Consider the following 19546-nt stretch of genomic DNA (forward strand, 5'->3'; position numbering starts at 1 on the left):
TATATGTCTATTTTTACAGACATGGATATTTACAACATTTTGTTGAGAAAACGCAGCAAGTTACAAAAGTACACATATGATCTCATTCATTTAAAACACTATGTGGGCCGCGCACAGAGGTGCACACTTGTAATCCCGGCACTTTGGGAGGCTGAGGCGGAAGGATCGTTTGAGCAAAGGAGTTTGAGACCAGTCTGGGCAATGTGGTGAAACTTCGTCTCTACAAAAAAAATAGAAAAATTAGCTGGGCATGGTAGCGGGCACCTGTAGTCCCACCTACTTGGGAGGCTGAGTGGGAGGATCACTTGCACCCAAGAGGTCGAAGCTGTAGTGAGCTATGATTGCACCACTGCACTCCAGCTTGGGCGACAGACCTTGACTCAAAACAACAACATGTGTACATGCTTACAAGCAGATAAGAAAGACTCTGGAAGGATGTTTAAAATGCCAACAGCAGGCCGGGCGCAGTGGCTCATGCCTGTAATCCCAGCACTTTGGGAGGCTGAGGCAGGCAGATCACGAGGTCAAGAGATGGAGACCATCCTGGTCAACATGGCGAAACCCCATCTCTACTAAAAATACAAAAATTAGCTGGGCATGGTGGCGCAGGCCTGTAGTCCCAGCTACTTGGGAGGCTGAGGCAGGAGAACTGCTTTAACCAGGGGGGCAGAGGTTGCAGTGAGCTGAGATCACACCACAGCACTCCAGCTTGGCAACAGAGCGAGATTCTGTCTCAAAAATAAATAAATAAGTAAGTAATAAAACAAAATAAAATGCTAACAGCAAAAGTAACTTTTAGGCTATTATGCACCAACCGATTTGTGCTATATTGAGAAGCATTAAACAGTTTTAGTTGCATTACACTTTGCATAATATACACAAAACACTAAACATGTTAACAAATGTTTAATATAATAAGATACTCTAAGTTTAAGTGTAGTTTTGACTGCTTTTACTATACCTGTGTTTTTCCCCACTAACTGACTAGTCAAGTCCTGACTGGTTTTTAAGAGATGGGGTCTTGCTTTGCTGCCCAGGCTGGCCTCAAACTCCTGGGCTCAAGTGATTTTCCCACCTCAGCCTCCCAAGTAGGTGGAACTACAGGTGTGCACCACCACACCTGGCTTAAGGTCTGTTTTTATATTTGTAGCCACATGGTATGAAGTATACAGAACAGGCATTCTTAACCTTTTTCTGCCATGGACCCTTCTGGCCTTCTGGACCCCTCCTCAGAAGAATGTTTTGAAATGTGTAAAATGCACAGAAATTGATTAACAACATATTTCAAGAGTTGGTGCTCAAATATGTGCTTCTTCAGTAAATCATTAAATAACCAGATCTAGAGATGAGTCTAGTAATTCCCCTAAGTTTGAAGCAGTGATGAGCATATATGATATTTCAAAATATCTGTAACAACTATAATATGATATGAAAGTATCTTTGATCTCTACTGGTGAGTCACTGCTATTCTAACACTACCATGGTCTGTTGCTTACAACTGTCATTTAAGAAAAATGTGGACTTTTTTTTTGAGACGGAGTCTTGCTCTGTCACCCAGGCTGGAGTGCAATGGCGTGATCTCGGCTCACTGCAACCTCTGCCTTCCGGGTTCAAGTGATTCTCCTGCTTCAGCCTCCAGAGTAGCTGGGATACAGGCAGCTGGGATTACAGGCAGCCACCACCACGTCCGGCTGATTTTTGTATTTTTAGTAGAGACGGGATTTCACCACGTTGGTCAAGCTGGTCTCAAACTCCTGACCTCAGGTGATCTGCCCGACTCAGCCTCTCAAAGTGCTGGGATTACAGGCACGAGCCACCACAACCGGCTGGATTTTTTTTGTTAAAGACAGGGTCTTGCTATGTTGCCCAGTCTGGCCTCAAACTCCTGGGCTCAAGTGATCTGCCCTCCACAGTCTTCCAAAGCACTGGGATTACAGGCATGAGCCACCACGCCCGGCTAAAACTCTGGACTTTCAGAGAGATTAGTGAAAATAAAGACTGAATGTTTTTCCCATCCAAGGTTACAGACCCCACTGAATTCTCAACCCAAGTTGGAGACCTTGGTCTAGAAAGATACGCACCAAACATTAACAGCATTTTTTTTTTTTTTTTTTTTTTGGATAGTGGAATCGCCAGGGTGATTCTATTTTGTTTTATAATATTCTTGTAGAGATAGGGTCTCAATATGTTGCTTAGGCTGGTCTTGAACTCCTGGGCTCAAAAGATCCTCCCACCCTGGCCTCCCAAAGTGCTGGGATTACAGGCGTGAGCCACCACAACCGGCTGGATTTTTTTTGTTAAAGACAGGGTCTTGCTATGTTGCCCAGTCTGGCCTCAAACTCCCGGGCTCAAGTGATCTGCCCTCCACAGTCTTCCAAAGCACTGGGATTACAGGCATGAGCCACCACGCCCGGCTAAAACTCTGGACTTTCAGAGAGATTAGTGAAAATAAAGACTGAATGTTTTTCCCATCCAAGGTTACAGACCCCGCTGAATTCTCAACCCAAGTTGGAGACCTTGGTCTAGAAAGATACGCACCAAACATTAACAGCATTTTTTTTTTTTTTTTTTTTTTTTTGGATAGTGGAATCGCCAGAGTGATTCTATTTTGTTTTATAATATTCTTGTAGAGATAGGGTCTCAATATGTTGCTTAGGCTGGTCTTGAACTCCTGGGCTCAAAAGATCCTCCCACCCTGGCCTCCCAAAGTGCTGGGATTACAGGCGTGAGCCACAGCATGCCTGGCTAATTTTTTATCTTTGTACCTATATGCATTTTCAAAGTTTTCTACAATGATGTTTTACAATTAAATTTTATAAGAGCTTAATAAACACATGCATTTGTTTGTCTTAAACAACCTGGAAGGATGACTAGGAAATTTTATACAATTGATTACAGACGTTCAACCTTCCATAACTACTTAAGTGTTATGATGACTCCAATCATTCCCATGTTCTTACAAGCTAAGAAAAAAACTCACTAGAATTATTTATTCTGGAGTTAAAAAGAACAAAAAGACAAACTGTCACAACTGCAGACATTTGTCTATTTTTTTGCCAAGTGTAATGCCAAAAACAGCTGAAAATATTAGAACAAATTAGTACTTAATATGGACTAGGCCGGGCGCGGTGGCTCAAGCCTGTAATCCCAGCACTTTGGGAGGCCGAGACGGGCGGATCACGAGGTCAGGAGATCGAGACCATCCTGGCTAACACGGTGAAACCCCGTCTCTACTAAAAAATACAAAAAACTAGCCGGGCGAGGTGGCGGGCGCCTGTAGTCCCAGCTACTTGGGAGGCTGAGGCAGGAGAATGGCGTAAACCCGGGAGGCGGAGCTTGCAGTGAGCTGAGATCCGGCCACTGCACTCCAGCCCGGGCGACAGAGCGAGACTCCGTCTCAAAAAAAAAAAAACAAAACAAAAAAAAAAAAAAAACAAAACAAAAAAAAAAAAAATATGGACTAATACCTTCTGCTGTTTACAAAAACACAAAACCCAGAAGCACAAGGAATCTTATATTTTAAAAATAAGTTATTATGTGTAGAAAGACTTAAAATACAACTTACCAAAGTAATGCCAAAACTTACATACCACCAGACAGAGTGCTTTAATGTTTTTTTTATTTTTTTGAGACAGAGTCTCGCTCTGTCGCCTAGGCTAGAGTGCAGTGGCTCGATCTCTGCTCACTGCAACCTCCACCTCCTGGGTTCAAGTGATTCTCCTGCCTCAGCCTCCCGAGTATCTGGGATTACAGGCGCCCGGCCACTTTTTGTATTTTTAGTAGAGATGAGGTTTCACCATATTGGCTAGGCTGGTCTTAAACTCCTGACCTCAAGCGATCCACCCGCCTCGGCCTTCTAAAGTGCTAGGAATATATGCGTGAGCCACCACACCCGGCCGAAAATGCTTTAATGTTTTAAAAAATGATTCATACATAGAAAGTAAGCACACGCTTGAAAGTGCTCAAGTTCAAGTTTTAGCGGCAATATGGAATGTTGCAAAAGAGACAGGGACACAGGGAAATGTGCATATCTCAGAAGCCTACTTTGTTTTCTTTCAAATCTAAAAATAAAACCTTTGGACTGCCCAATTAATAAGTCTAGAAAATGCATGCCTTTTTTTGTGGAAAGCTTTCACAAACATGGAAATAAAAATATCTTCTTCTCGGTTAACAGGACTAAAGGACGTAAACATAAAGCAGATGCCAATCCTCGTTTCTGTACAATCCCCTTCTCCCTCATGGCTCTGGACAGGCTTCTACTGTAAAACTATTTCTATGGCACAAGGAGACATATCAAATGAATGAACACTGGTCTGCATGGAGCAACATGGACCACGTTCAAAAGTCAAATGTTGAGCGAAAAGAGTAAGTTGTAGGATGTTTCATATAGTAGGATATCATCCAGTAAATTTGCAAAACACTTTATTCCATGTTGTCATATGTAATACAACAAAAACTTTGCGTGGGGAGTATCCTGGTGACCTTTAGGGGACAAGCTACCTTGGGGAAGCAGGGCAGACAGAGAGTGCAACTACAGGGCTGGGAATTCAGCTGAATCTGTCCTATTTGAGTTCCATAGTAAGAGGGCTGACAGGAATACGACCAACTGCTAACATTTCCTAAGTCTGGGTGAAAAGTACCCAAATAGCTACTACTTGAGCTGAGTGTAGAGGCCACGAAGGAAGAGGGTGGGGGAAGACTATGGGAAGACAGGACCTTAGAATGACGCCAGGAATGGTGGAAGAGCTGACAGCATGGAGGAAGAGCTGGCAACAGGATTTAGGGCCCAATTCCTGAGCCCAGGCTTGGGGAGTTACAGCAGTGCTGTCCACAGGGGCTCATCAGAGTGGACTTGGTACTTGACAAGACAGGAGTCAGCTTGCTCACACACTGCTTCCTTTACCATCAAAGTCTTAGGTAAATATAAAAAATAAAAAATAGAACTAAGGAGCACACTTTGTACCATAGATGACTCCCATTCCATGCAAGCTCCTGACCTTCTCACAGCCTGGCACTTTCGCGCATTAGACAATGAACCGTGCTGGAGAAGATGATGCCCTGTCCCCATGAGTCTCCCAGGTCTCCTGGGACAGAAGTGAAGGGAAAGAAGGTTCCATGAAGAGACCTGGAGTGGAGTGGGAGCCCCAGGGGCCCAGTGGATAGGGTGGTGTGGAAAGGGACAGCATAGATGGGTGGAGCACCTCACGCTGCCTTCTGGGGCCCAGGGAACATCTCAGAGTGTGATGGGGCCTGGAAAGAAAGCTGAGCCTGGCCGGGCACGGGGGCTCACACCTGTAATCCTAGCACTTTGGGAGGCTGAGATGGATGGATCACCTGAGGTCAGGAGTTCGAGACCAGCCTCGCCAACATGGTGAAACTCCGTCTCTACTAAAAATACAAAAATTAACTGGGTGTGGCGACGGGCACCTGTAATTCCAGCTACTTGGGAGGCTAAGGCAGGAGAATCGCTTGAACCCTGGAGGTGTGGGTTGCAGTGAGTCGAGATCCCGCCATTGCACTCCAGCCTGGGTGATAGAGCAAGACTCTATCTCAAAAAAAAAAAAAAGCAAGTTGAGCCTATTTGACACACCTGGGGCAGTGGTGCCTGAACACCTGTTAACTGTACAATCTGAAAAGAAAAATGCTCCTCTCCACATGTCCTGGCTGGTTGTTCCTGCCTCGTCTTCACATACTGAACTCTTTGAATGGGCCTGAGAGATTCTCTCCTGTCAGAGCCTCTACACATGCTGGTCCTTCCAAAAGACTCATGCATCTCTCCCCACTGATGCTTTCTCCTTGATCTAGTTATGTTCCCTTATTGTTCAGGTCTTAGATGCCATTTTTCAAAGAACTCTCCTCCCTGACCCACCTCCCAATTCTTGGTAGGATCTCCTCTGATTTTTTTATGTGCTCCCTTAGTGGCTGGAACTTCTCTCCTCTCCATCACAGAGGTTAGCCTCTTGTAAAGTCATAGCCCATTTGCCTGTCTGTGTACCTCCCATTAGACCAGAAGACTGCTGAGGGTAGGATAGTTTCCAGCAGCTAGCACAGTAACTGACACATAATAAGTGTTCAATTAGTACAGCTTAAATAAAGTACTGCTACATAAAGAGTTCAACAGTCACAGAACAACGAAGCAACCACAGCCTGTTCCTGAATTGGATACCTCTTATGCATATTACAGCACGAAGGAGGCAGAAGGTCCAGCAGCAGAGGGAGATTCTCCAACCCCAAGTACCAAGGAGCTACCACAACCTAGAATGCTCCCAAAATAAAAATGCTCCACTTTCTTCAAGGTTCGCAAACAAGAACTGGCTGAAGTTCCCCTTGTCAAGTAAAAAGGTCCTCCTTCACATGCCCTATTCAGATGAGGTCACTTTTGATGAAATGGAAGTTTCCAAAGTTTTGCTTTCTAGTGCTAACTGCTAAAAACTTTTTCCTAGCCTAATAGCTATCTGATCTCTACAAATAGTATTGCAGTGGTATATTTGTATGCTTATCTACTCATACACAGCTTTTTCTTTAATAGTGTGTAATTAAAAGGCCACTCTTGTCAAGCTCCATGGCTCATGGTTGTAATCCCAGCACTTTGGGAGGCCAAGGCAGGAGAATTACTCAAGCCCAAGGAGTTCAAGACCAGCCTAGGCAACACAGTGAAACCCCGTGTCTACCAAAAATAAAAATAAAAAATTTAGCCAGGTATGGTGGCACATCCCTGTAGTCCCAGCTACAAGAGAGCCTGAGGTGGGAGGATCACATGAGCCCCAGAGTTCAAGGCTGCAGTAAGCTATGATCATGCTGTTGCACTCCAGTCTGGGTAAAGGAGTGAGATTCCGTCTCTAAAAAAAAATTTCAAACAGTAAGTAAAAAATTTAAAAACTTGGTTAATTAAATTGTGGTACATCCATAATAGACTATTTAAACCCAACCCTTAAAAAGAATGATATGGTTCTCTATGAACTAATTCTAAATAATCTCTAGGATACATTAACTAAAACAAACAAATGTACACAATATTTTACAGTACGTGTAAAAACACAACGCCCACATACCCTTGTGTATGTATACACATGTAAAATATATACACAAACCTAAACACACAAAAATACGTCCAATAGAGACAAAGAGTAGAACAGTAGTTGCCAGAGGGTGGGCGGGGGGAAGGGGAAAGGGGAGAAGTGGGAGTTAGTGTTTAATGGGTATGAAATTTCAGTTTTGCAAGACGAAAGGTTGCAGAGATGGATGGTAGCAATGGCTGTACAACAATGTGAATGTACTCAGTGCCACTGAATTGTACAGTTAAAATTAAAACTGTAAATTGTTATATATATTTTATAAAAAAATTTAATACATGTGTACACACACACTTTTTTTTTTTTTTGAGTTGGAGTCTCATTCTGTCGCCAGGCTGGAGTGCAGTGGCGTGATCTCAGCTCACTGCAACCTCTGCCTCCTGGGTTCAAGCTATTCTCCTGCCTCAGCCTCCCGAGTAGCTGAACTACAACTACAGGTGTCTGCCACTGTGCTTGGCTAATTTTTTTGTATTTTTAGTAGAGATGGGGTTTCACCATGTTGGCCAAGATGGTCTCGATCTCTTGACCTCATGATCCACCCACCTCCGCCTCCCAAAGTGCTGGGATCACAGGCATGAACCACCGTGTCCAGTCACATATTTATTTTTTTTAAAAAGAAACTGGTAATAGTGGCTGCCTCCAGTGAAAGAAATGAATGTTTGGGGAGAGGGTAGCAGAAAGACTTTACAATATAACTCTTTTTTCTTTATTTTTTAGACAGGGTTCCGCTCTTGTCGCCCAGGCTGGAGGGCAATGGCATGATCTTGGCTCACCGCAACCTCCGCCTCCCGGGTTCAGGTGATTCTCCTGCCTCAGCTTCCCAAGTAGCTGGGACTACAGGCGCACACCACCACACCCGGCTAATTTTTGTATTTTTAGTAGAGATGGGGTTTCGCCATGTTGGCAAGGCTAGTCTCAAACTCCTGACCTCAAGTGATCCACCTGCCTCAGCCTCCCAAAGTGCTGGGATTACAGGCGTGAGCCACCATTCCCAGCCCCACATAACTTTTTTCTATTATTAGTTTTTTTGACACGGAGTCTCACTCTGTCACCCAGGCTGGAATGCAGTGGTACGATCTTGGCTCACTGCAACCTCTGCCTCCTGGGTTCAAACGATTCTTCTTTTTTTAACTTTTTTATTTATTTTTTATTTATTTTTTTTGAGATGGAGTCCCGTTCTGTCACCCAGACTAGAGTGCAGTGGCCGGATCTCAGTTCACTGCAAGCTCCATCTCCCGGGTTTACGCCATTCTCCTGCCTCAGCCTCCCGAGTAGCTGGGACTACAGGTGCCCGCCACCACGCCCGGCTAGTTTTTTTGTATTTTTTTTAGTAGAGACGGGGTTTCACAGTGTTAGCCAGGATGGTCTCGATCTCCTGACCTCGTGATCCGCCCGTCTCGGCCTCCCAAAGTGCTGGGATTACAGGCTTGAGCCACTGCGCCCGGCCTCAAATGATTCTTCTGCCTCAGCCTCCTGAGTAGCTGGGATTACAGGTGTGCACCACCACGCCCAGCTAATTTTTATATTTTTTTTTTTTTTTTTTTTTTGAGACGGAGTCTCGCTCTATCGCCCAGGCTGGAGTGCAGTGGCCGGATCTCAGCTCACTGCAAGCTCTGCCTCCCAGGTTTATGCCATTCTCCTGCCTCAGCCTCCCGAGTAGCTGGGACTATAGGCGCCTGCCACCTCGCCCGGCTAGTTTTTTGTATTTTTAGTAGAGACGGGGTTTCACGGTGTTAGCCAGGATGGTCTCGATCTCCTGCCCTCGTGATCCACCCGTCTCGGCCTCCCAAAGTGCTGGGATTACAGGCTTGAGCCACCGCGCCCGGCAATTTTTATATTTTTAATAGAGATGGTGTTTCGCCATGTTGGCCATGCTGGTCTCGAACTCCTGACCTCAGGTGATCCACCCACCTCAGCCTCCCAAAGTACTGGGATTACAGGCAGGAGCCACTGTGCCCGGCCCCATATAACTTTTTATATCACCTTTTTAATTCCATATTATCTATCTAACTATTCAAAAAATCATTTAAAAAACCCCGGCCTTATACAAGAAGCCTTTTCCTTAATCATATCATTTATTCTATCCCTCTTCCTTCAAATAAAAAGTATTTTCAATCCAAATCAGAGTTCAACTTCAGCTTTGAGGGTATTTATTAGATTTAAATAATGTAACTGACAAAAATTACACTTGCTACCTTAAGAATATATTCACTAAAAGGCTTTTTTTTTTTTTTTTTTTTTTTTTTTTTTTAAAGAGACAGTGTCTTACTCTAAAGAACGAGGCTGCCCAGGCTAGAGTACAGTGGTGTGATGATGGTTCACTGCAGCTTAAACTCCTGGGCTCATGGGATCCTCCCGCCTCATCCTCCCGAGCAGCTGGGGCTACAGGCATGAGCCACCATGCCTGGCCCCTCTCTTTATTTTTATCAGCTGTTACAGAAAAGATTCAAAATCTTCATAGAAGAAAATTATCATTTTTACCAGTATAAAACTTTTATTGCATCCCAACCAAGCTAAGATGAATACAGAATTGTTTCAGCAGGAAAAAGTTACCATTATCATAATTCAAGACAAAAATCAGCCCGCAATTACATGAGTTGCAAAACAAACTACTCTAATGTCACAGTCTATCCTAAAGCTCCAACTTACACCAGAATTTAAAACACACACACATATACACAACCCTGTGGATTCCTCCTCATTTATGTAAAACCTGCTTTTGTGATGATCTGCTCTTTTCTTGAGTCTTCTGGAATGAGCGCTGTAGCCCCACTCCGGATAAGGAGAAGGTATCACTTCTAGGGCTTAGCACTGCCCCAGGCTTGAAGCAGATGCTCAAATATTTGTTGTGTGAATGAACAATTGTCTGCTGATAGGGCTGCCATCGAGCCTCATAAAGAAAAAATACAGAAAAAAGCAACTTTATAGAGAAAATAGGAAAAAGTTTAAGAGATATTTTGCTTGCTTCAAGAAATCAGCATTTGTTAAGGGTGAAGACTGGATTGACTGGTTCACCAAGTGGCTTAGACACAACTGACTAAGTGGGCTATACCTTATCCCACCCCAAAGTTAAATACAAAACAGGTTATTTTAATCATAGGAAAAACACAGGACAACTTAACTATAAAATTATTATTTTTATTTATTTATTTATTTTTGAGACAGAGTCTCACTCTGTCACCCAGGCTGGAGTGCAGCGGTGTGATCTCGGCTCACCAAAACTTCTGCCTCCTGGGTTCAAGCGATTTTCCTGCCTCAGCCACCCCAGTAGCTGAGATTAGAGGCGCCCGCCACCATGCCTGGCTAATTTTTGCATTTTTAGTAGAGACGGGGTTTCACTATCCTGGCCAGGCTGGTCTCTTGACCTCAGGTGATCCACTCACCTCAGCCTCCCAAAGTGCTGGGATTACAGGAATGAACCACCGCATCTCGCCCTTTTGTATGTATTAAATACGTATGTATGAATATAATACATTATCAGGTTTTTTAGGAAGAAAATACAGATGACTACTGATCTGTTGTTAAGAGTAGGAAAGGATTTCCTGGCGGGGTGCGGTGGCTCACACCTGTAATCCCAGCACCTTGCGGGGCCAAGGCGGGCAGATTATGAGGTCAGGAGATCGAGACCAGCCTGGCTAACAGGGTGAAACCCTGTCTCTACCAAAAATACAAAAAAAATTAGCCAGGTGTGGTGGCAGGATCCTGTATTCCCAGCTACTCGGGAGGCTGAGGCAGGAGAACGGCGTGAACCTGGGAGGTGGAGCTTGCAGTGAGCTAAGATCACGCCACTGCACTCCAGCCTAGGTGACAGAGCGAGACTCCTCTCAAAAAAGAGTAAGAAAGGATTTCCTAAGTATAAAAGCAAAAGAAGAAATCATAACAGAAGTATTATATATCAGAAAAACAAGAATGAAGACATAAGACAAAATAGGAAAATATCTGCATGACAAAGAGTTAACATCTTTAATACACTAAGAGCTATGACAATGATCATTGAGGTTTAGCCTCAGTAATAATCCAAGTAGCACCAATTTAAAAGATGTATGTCCAATTCTGGGAGGGTATGGGAAAATGGCACTTTCTCAGACTATTGTGGGAACTGGGATAGCCATCTTGGACAGTGATGTGGTGATACCCACCAGAAATTCCAAGTCTAGGCAGCCATTCTTCAAAATCACTGGCACATGAGGAATTTCAATCCTGTAGTATTTTTAATAACAAACCACTGGGAAATCCAACAGAGAGACAATGAAATGCATGATGGTAAGTCAGCCCTGGACTACACTGCTACTTAAAAGAAATGAGGCAGAGATGAATATATGAGATGGATAAATGCAGAATATGTATATATAACACCATCCTGAGGCCGGGCGTACTAAAAAATACAAAAATTAACTGGGTGTGGTGGCAGGTGCCTGTAATCCCAGCTACTCAGGAGGCTGAGGCAGGAGAATCACTCAAACACGGGAGGTAGAGGTTGCAGTGAGCCGAGATTGCGCCACTGCACTCCAGCCTAGGTGACAGAGCAAGACTCCATCTCAAAAAAAGAAAAAAAAAAAAAAAACACTCTCCTGTATAACACAAAAAGTACATAGTTTAGTCTTAGAAGGATCTACATTAAGCTATTAACAGTGGTTATTCTGGGTAGTGGGAGCAGAGACTAAGCAGGGAGCCTTCATTTTTTTACCTGATACTTTTTTTGTTTTTGAGACAGAGTCTCACACTGTCACCCAGGCAGGAGTGCAGTAGCATGATCTTGGCTCACTGCAACCTCCGCCTCCCAGGTTCAAGTGATTCTCCTGCCTCAGCCTTCTGAGTAGCTGGGACTACACGTGCGAGCCACCACAGCCAGCTAATTTTTGTATTTTTAATAGAGATGGGGTTTTGCCATGTTGGCCAGGCTGGTCTCGAACTCCTGACCTCAGGTGATCCACCTGCCTAGGCCGTCCAAAGTGCTGGGATTACAGGCATGAGCCACCTTGCCCAGCCACCTCATAAATTCTTAAGTGGTTTGATTTTTCTATAAATCCATGTGTTATTTTAGTAATCTTTAAAAAGTAAAAGAAGAAAAATAGATACCAAGTATTTATCTACTAAAGACAGGTACTGTCCTTTGAGAATTCCCTCAAAAGTTCTTTGAAGCTCAAATGGCTACATCTTTCCCATTCATAAGTAATAAGATATTTTAAAAATCTCCTCTTTCTATATTTCTTTTTAAAAGTTTACTTTCAATTAGCTTCCTCGGGTTGAACTCTGTACATTTCTTAGGAGAAACTGTATGGTGTCAACATTGCCTGTTTTATAACATCCATTCGTGATCTGAGAAAAAGACTCTTAAAAACCCAAACCACCCTACAGGCCTAACATCTTCCAGAAGAAACCCATTCACTGCCCATATTACATTTCGTCCACATAATTTCTGAGACAAAGCACAAAGCACTAGCCATACAACTCCCACCAGCATAAATACGTGGAGTACAAAGAATGTCCTGTCAGTCGGGCCCAGAGCACACCCCACAGCAGTAAAGGAGAATGACAATTTGAGTCACAGGATCAGGAGCAGAATCAAATTTGGGATTCAAGGAATGTGATGCTCTTCCTTCCTTCCACACCTTCTATTCTCCTTCAGCCAAACCTTGCCCTCACATAATTCCTAAGCAGGCTATTTCTTGTGGATGTCTACAACGGCTTCACACTGAGGTGTCAGAAACCACAAGAGAGACACAACAAAGTATGACTTAGGGTCTCAGTTGGAACCACAATAGCTGCATATGTGAAAACCCACATTTTTGCTTAGGGGGAAAAAAAAGGGAAAATTCAATTGGAACATTCGGCTTTACCACACAGAAGTTCTGAAATCCACACGTCAAAACATCATATGTGGAGTGACCACTAATCAAAAACAAAAACAAGAACAAAAACAAACAACAACCACAACAACAACAAACAGCTTGAGATGTTGAGCCTGAAGGGTGAGAAATTAAGGAACCATTCATTTTTTACAAAACTAAAGTCCACACAATGGTGCCAACTAGTTCAAACTGCAGCTGATACAGCACCTGAGTGTCAGACCTAGAATGACTTGGGCCCCCAGCTTTTTACAAAGTACTCATCCTCCTCTAGAGTCCCAAGAACCAGATGTATATCTGGGTACTCTCTTTAGTTACCATGGGAGGAGTGTGGCAAGCACATGACATCAGTCATGGCCCCTGGTGTTCTGAGACAGCTTTCAGGAGGGTGTCCTTCTAGGGAACCAACCATATACCAGTTCCCATATCTGAAAATGCATTACCACTGCTCACTAACGCTGACCACTAAAGCATTTACCCCAAACCGAAGTAAACACATGCTGAAGACCACTAAGGCAACAGCAGCAGCGCAGAAGGGCTCAGTGCAAGCGCTCTCAGCTCAGCTGACCTGCTTCAAGGTGAACTGAAGTTGCAGATCACCAGTTCCGGCTCTAATCTGACGCCCGCCCCCAGATCTCGCTGTGGCGACCAAGTAACCCTACCCACACTGACCTTTCAGGGCTCAGGGAAGTGACTTTTTTTTATTATATGGCACAGTTTGGCACAGTTATGTCTTTAGTCTTTGGGGTACTTTTATACTGTCCAAGAGTAGTATATTTTTTTCCTTTTTTCCTTTTTTTTTTTTTTTTAAAAAAAAAAAAACAGATGGCCAAACCAGGACATATACTAAAAAAAAAAAAAGGAAGGTTACTTACCTGAGCCCTAACATCCCAGCTACCATGGAATCCTGTTGGAGCTGGTCTACAGAAGCAAGGTGTATTCTGGGGAGTCACATGTCACATCAAAGCAGGAACTGGTGAGTCTGTATTTTTATGGAGCCTAAAACAAAGAAAATTGTAAGTTGAAAGCCCCCATTGAGCTGCACGACCTTTTTCCCAGGGCTATTTGGGACATTTTGAAGATAAACACACAGACAAAGTACTATGCTATTTCCCAGCTTACCTAGCTAGAAACAAAGGATAAACTGCAAATTACTGGCACGTAAGTAACACACAGTGCTAAAATAAAGGAAAGACTCATGCTTGTTAGAATCAACACTATCACAAGTCTTCACCTCTAGGGTACACTTCGACACTACAGAAGCATACCACGAATGGTGATTTCTGGCAAGTATTTCTTCCACCACGTCACATAGAAATTCTCGGGGAAGAATACATATTCAAGAGAATACGCAACATCAAAATATCATCCCTGAAAGAACACATGGAACCTAGAGGCAGTCTCCCTTCTTTTTCAAGCAGCTGAATGAAGTTGCAATGAGCTGCTGTAACAACATCACATAAAGGGGCTTTAATCCTGAGAGAAAAAATCAGCACCAAGGGAAACCAAGTGCTCTGGGAGACCCAAAGCCATCATCCAAAACATGCAAGTCTATTTCAGGGCAATCAGTTTTAAGCCTCTCAGATCAGTCAATCTCACTGTTTAACAAACTGAGTTATTAGTTTGATAGTTTCTCTTTTGCTTTTGAACACATGTTCAAAAAAGCACTTTTGTCAGTACCATTTCTGTCATTAAGATAACCATCATTTCCTTGTTAAAGCCTAAACTGCCCCATATTAATTACCTAATTTCTGATATTATGCTGGCCCAAGAGTAGCACTTTTATAAGCTAAAAACAAAAGCTCAGAGCATACAACTTAGAGACCATCCACACAATTACTCATGTAATCAAACCCGGAAGAAGGGCAACACCAACCAAGTCTTTTACTGCTCTTTTGCTGCTCTATAGCTAACAGGATGGTATCTAAAATTATCTTTTGAGGTTCAGTGAGGCCTCATAATTCCCTTAAACAGTCAAGTCATAGAATACTTTGAAATCCCAGAAGTCAAGTTAATAGTATTACTCGGTTAGCTATCTAATAAAAACCAAACTAGTATCCTGGCTAGGAGGCCCTGGAAAAGTCACAACTTCTCAGGGACACAGGTTTTTTTTTGTTTGCAAACTGATGGTGCTGGACTAAGGATCCTTCTAGTTCTTAAAGTTTAAGATAATTAACTTAAGATTTCATGTCAGGCCGGGCGCGGTGGCTCAAGCCTGTAATCCCAGCACTTTGGGAGGCCAAGACGGGCGGATCACGAGGTCAGGAGATCGAGACCATCCTGGCTAACATGGTGAAACCCCGTCTCTACTAAAAAAATACAAAAAATTAGCCGGGCGAGATGGCGGGCACCTGTAGTCCCAGCTACTCGGGAGGCTGAGGCGAGAGAATGGCGTAAACCCGGGAGGCGGAGCTTGCAGTGAGCTGAGATCCGGCCACTGCACTGCAGCCTGGGCGACAGAGCGAGACTCCGTCTCAAAAAAAAAAAAAAAAAAAAAAAAAAAAAAAAAAAAAAAAAAAAGATTTCATGTCAAAAAGAAAAGAGCCAGAGGCTGGGCGCAGTGGCTCACGTCTGTAATCCCTGCACTTTGGGAGGCTGAGGCAGGTGGATCACAAGGTCAGGAGTTCAAGACCAGCCTGGCCAAGATGGCGAAACCCTGTCTCGACCAAAAAAAAAAAAAAAACCAAACAAAACAAAACAAAAAAAATTAGCCAGACGTGGCGACAGGTGCCTGTAATCCCAGCTACTTGGGAGGCTGAGGCAGAGAACTGCTTGAATCCAGGAGGCAGAGGTTGCAGTGAGCTGAGATTGTGCCACTGCACTCCAGCCTGGGCGACAAAGCAAGACTGTCTCAAAAAAAAAAAAAAGGAAAGAAAGAAAGAAGCCAGAAAATGAGAGCTGTTTGTGAAATCTAATAAAGAAGAAAGTTTATATATATATATATAAAACACCCCTAGCTCTTAGGCAAGGAAGACAAGTGCATCCTTACTAAGGTTTAGTCCTGTCAGCTTCAGAGGCAATAATGAGAGCCCAGACTACAGTGTCTACAGGAACTGCAAAACAGCCACACACCACAGCGGGGACACATTCACACGCCACCAGAGCCAGCATACGTGTGCTTGAAGAAGTTATAAAGACTCAGGCTTTTTCTTCTCTAACGAAATGCTCATTCTCCCTTTGATGTGGGGGGGGATGCCCTGCCCACCCCCCAATTCCGGCTCCCACTCAGTTATCCCACACACCATACATACCATCAAAATATTTAAGCAATGGCATGTGAACCAAGCTTTTGACAGGAGAAGGTTTCTTGAAATAGAAAGGCAGAAGAAAACAGATAAAAGCAGAAAAGCTCAACTTCTACTTAAGCCCAAAGAAGAGGGACCTGTTCACATCTTGTCCTACCCGGAATGATGCACACGCACAGGGGCTTGCCAGGACAGCAGTAGTTTCACTGGAAAGGGCTGGTATGGAGGCACCGAGGACAAGGTCCTTCCATCGCAGCGGTGATAATGCTCTACCCAAGAAAAAAAGATTGTGTCTGCCAGCCACGCAAGACTGGTCTGCAAGGATGTCACCATAGTAGAGGGCAGGGAAAACAAGCAGGTGTACTGCCACACTCTTCGGGACTGGCCAGTCTAGGAGTGTGCTTTACCCCATGCACTGAAAACACTGGTTACTAGAAATATCAAACATTTTCTGTGATTCTCTCCTCCTCCAAGATAACTCGGGCAGCTTGAGAACAAACTGCTTTTAGCTAATTAAAAGATTTCTGCTGATATTACCCTTTATAAAATATTTCAGGTTCCAGGACATGTCATTTATCATGCAGAGTCCCAAGCAGGTACAGCAGCAGTGGAAACCAGGCTCCAATAAGGAACTAACAATTTTATCTCTGTTGTTCTTTATTTTAGGTTAAAGAAACGAACTTCTCATTCCATCTCCACATGGGAGGAATGTTCCAGAGGGGGTAACAGCCTACTAAACTCATCTAGCCAGTTGTTTTGTTTCTTTATTTTTTTTCAAACTCCACAGCTTGCCTCCCTACTCCGCTAGATTAGATTGCACAGAGGCAGGGCAGGCACGGGAAACGACTCTGGTTGGAAATTACAAACATATACACACAGAATGTAAGCACCATAACCCTTTGAATACACAGTGGTTTGTGCCTTGCCCCAGACCTACCTAAGGATGTAAACAACACAAAAGTCGGAGTTCTGCTGACTGTATGACACTCTCCTATCAATCGGGTAAAACAAAGACCCAGTACTCTAAGCTTAAAGCATTCCAGGTTAAATTTTAGTAACAGGCAATAGGAAGGTGTGATAGGCCAGCGCTAACAAGAAAGTCATAGATGGTTTCTTTGAGCTGTTAGGACACTGGAAAGGGCTGGTATGGAAGCCCTATGGAGCCATTAGGACAATGGAAAGGGAGGTACCCCTCCACCATGCACTTCGAAGAGAAAACTATACTCTGGAAGCTGCCTGTACTGTTGGAAGGGCTAGGCGTATGATAAACAGCTAACTGGAGGGGAACCCGACGAGACAAACTGCCAACTATGAAGAACAAAGCAGAGACCTCAACTTGTCATGTCTCAAGCTCAGATGTACAAACTTTGGGATCGTCAAGTGAAGCTCCTGTGTCTGCCTGGGGATATGACCGTATTCCAGTGATCAGCCACCTAGCTGACCTGCCACGAATGGGTGACCTGTGGTGACTTATTTTAATCAACTGTACTACTTCTAGATTGATTGGGTGATTTAAGGTTCTGACATATTCACGTAAGAAAATAAAAGCAAGTGTTTCCTACACTTCCTGACTGGGATTTGAAATAGAAATCCTGAAAAGCCCATAAATAAGCCTATTTCCCTAAATCCTTGGTGGAAATTCCCAAAAGCTTAAAAAATCCAGACCCTGTCTTATTATAGGGACCCAGCAGATTTCAAAAGACTCAAGAGGTCAGCTTAATCTGGTTATTAACTGAAATTGCTGAGATACAGATGAACATTCCAGCCACGGAACCCAAAATTCTCTAGAGTAATAATTACCTATTAGTGCAACATTACTACCGAGGCCGTATACGCTTTTTTACAGTATAACAAAATGCCTAAAACTTATGAGAGTCCTACAACGTCTAAGTCACTCAGTATCACATCCAAGTAGGTATGGTTCCTGGATCACCAACCAACCCATGAATTCGATCCTGTTATCTCACAGTTTGGGGAACTGATCCCGCACAGCAGAGACACAACGTGTGCAAGGCTCGGCAGAGCCCATTCCTATTCCTGGAAAAATAACCAGAAGCACACATCTGCCTGACCATGAGTCAGGAATATCAATTTTGTGGTGGAGCCCATTTCTGCTGTGACCAACCCACACCCGAACACACTCACAACAGAAGTCACCGCCACAGAGCAATTCCAGAATGAGCTTTTTCCCCCTTGGGGTCCATACTTAGCAATGTCATAAACGGTCTCCCCTGCGAGAGCAATCCTTTTAAACTCTTCATAATGACCTTAAGTCTTTAGTGCAAAACCACAGAAACATTGCCACTGCCATATAAAAGTCATCTGAGTTTCAGTTTGGGTGATTCGGTCATAACCAAACTGAACAGAGAATAACCTTTCAGGCACAACGAACAGGAGCCACAGCGTCGCGATGAACTTGCTCCATCTGGTACCGGTGATCCCGAGCGCTCCAGGGTGATGAGAGCCCGTTACCTACTATGTCCCACTCCACTTATGTAACTGGAAGATCGCCGGCGAAGGGGAGGGTAAGATGGGAGGGTGCTCACATTCCGAGGCCACAGCACTCCAAAGAACCTCTGAGCACCCTGGGGACACGCTCGCACCTTAGAGCCTCAGGCGCCGAAGAGCCTCGGGTGCTGCTGGACGCACAGTCCCCTACTCACGGCTCCTGATGGGAACTATAACCACCTCTTTATGATGAGTTGTGGGACCCAGAACACAATGTCTAGTCCCTTTTGCGGACAATAATCCCCACCTCCTTGTTCCTGCTAGATGGGGAAAGGAGCCAGTGGACCCACTCGCTCGCGTGGGGGGGGGGGGGCAGAAATTCATGGAATGGGCGAGAAGGAGGGGGAGGCAAAGCCCAGAGATGGGGGTGAGAGCTCAGGAGCCCTTGTGGCGCACTCTCCCGACGGGAGGCGAAGTGCGCACGCGCGCCGGTGGGGGGGGCCAAGTAACGGGAGAGGGGGCGCGCGAGGGAGGAGAGGGGAGAGCGCGATCCAGGGAGAGGCCGGGGCCGCGGGCGCGCGACGGCGCCGCGGCCCAAAGCCCCGAGAAGGGCAGGAGCGCGCGCAGCCCCGACAGGCGAAGCCCCGGCGACAGGGGCGCCCGCGGGGCCGGGGGCCGGGATGCGCGCCGAGGGCGGAAGGAAGAGGGGCGTCAGGCGAAGGCGGCTCCAGGGAGGCCGCGCCGAGGACGGTCACCCGCGAGCACGGGTGACGGGCGGAAGGGAGAGTCGCCACCGGCGGCGGCGGGAGGGGGAGGGTAGAGAGGAGGGACGCCATCCGCCAGCCGTGTCGTCCGACCCCGCGGGCCCCTCCCGCGCCACGTCCCGCCCCTGACCCCCGCCCCCCGGCAAGGGTCCCCGCCCGCGGCCACG

The 19546-nt window shown here is 45.0% G+C and overlaps 1 protein-coding gene across 5 annotated transcripts in view; it reads right to left on the minus strand.

The window, feature by feature from the left end:
- Nucleotides 1-19546, minus strand: part of MECP2 (methyl-CpG binding protein 2) — a 70321-nt gene that overhangs the window by 50616 nt on the left and 159 nt on the right. For 3 of the 5 annotated variants that reach the window (XM_030933512.1, XM_030933510.1, XM_030933509.1), the window contains exon 1: nt 13798-13916. The exons of 1 other annotated variant lie outside the window; for it this stretch is intronic. Coding sequence is in view for 1 of the 4 variants with exons in the window: in XM_030933508.1 (XP_030789368.1) it covers nt 13798-13823 (26 nt within the window). In the remaining 3 variants the exon portion in view is untranslated. Of the gene's footprint in view, nt 1-13797; nt 13922-19546 lie in introns of those variants that run through there. One more of the 5 variants, XM_030933508.1, reaches the window with a different exon arrangement.

This window comes from Rhinopithecus roxellana, chromosome 7 (assembly GCF_007565055.1).
Source record: "Rhinopithecus roxellana isolate Shanxi Qingling chromosome 7, ASM756505v1, whole genome shotgun sequence".
Lineage (NCBI taxonomy): Eukaryota > Metazoa > Chordata > Mammalia > Primates > Cercopithecidae > Rhinopithecus > Rhinopithecus roxellana.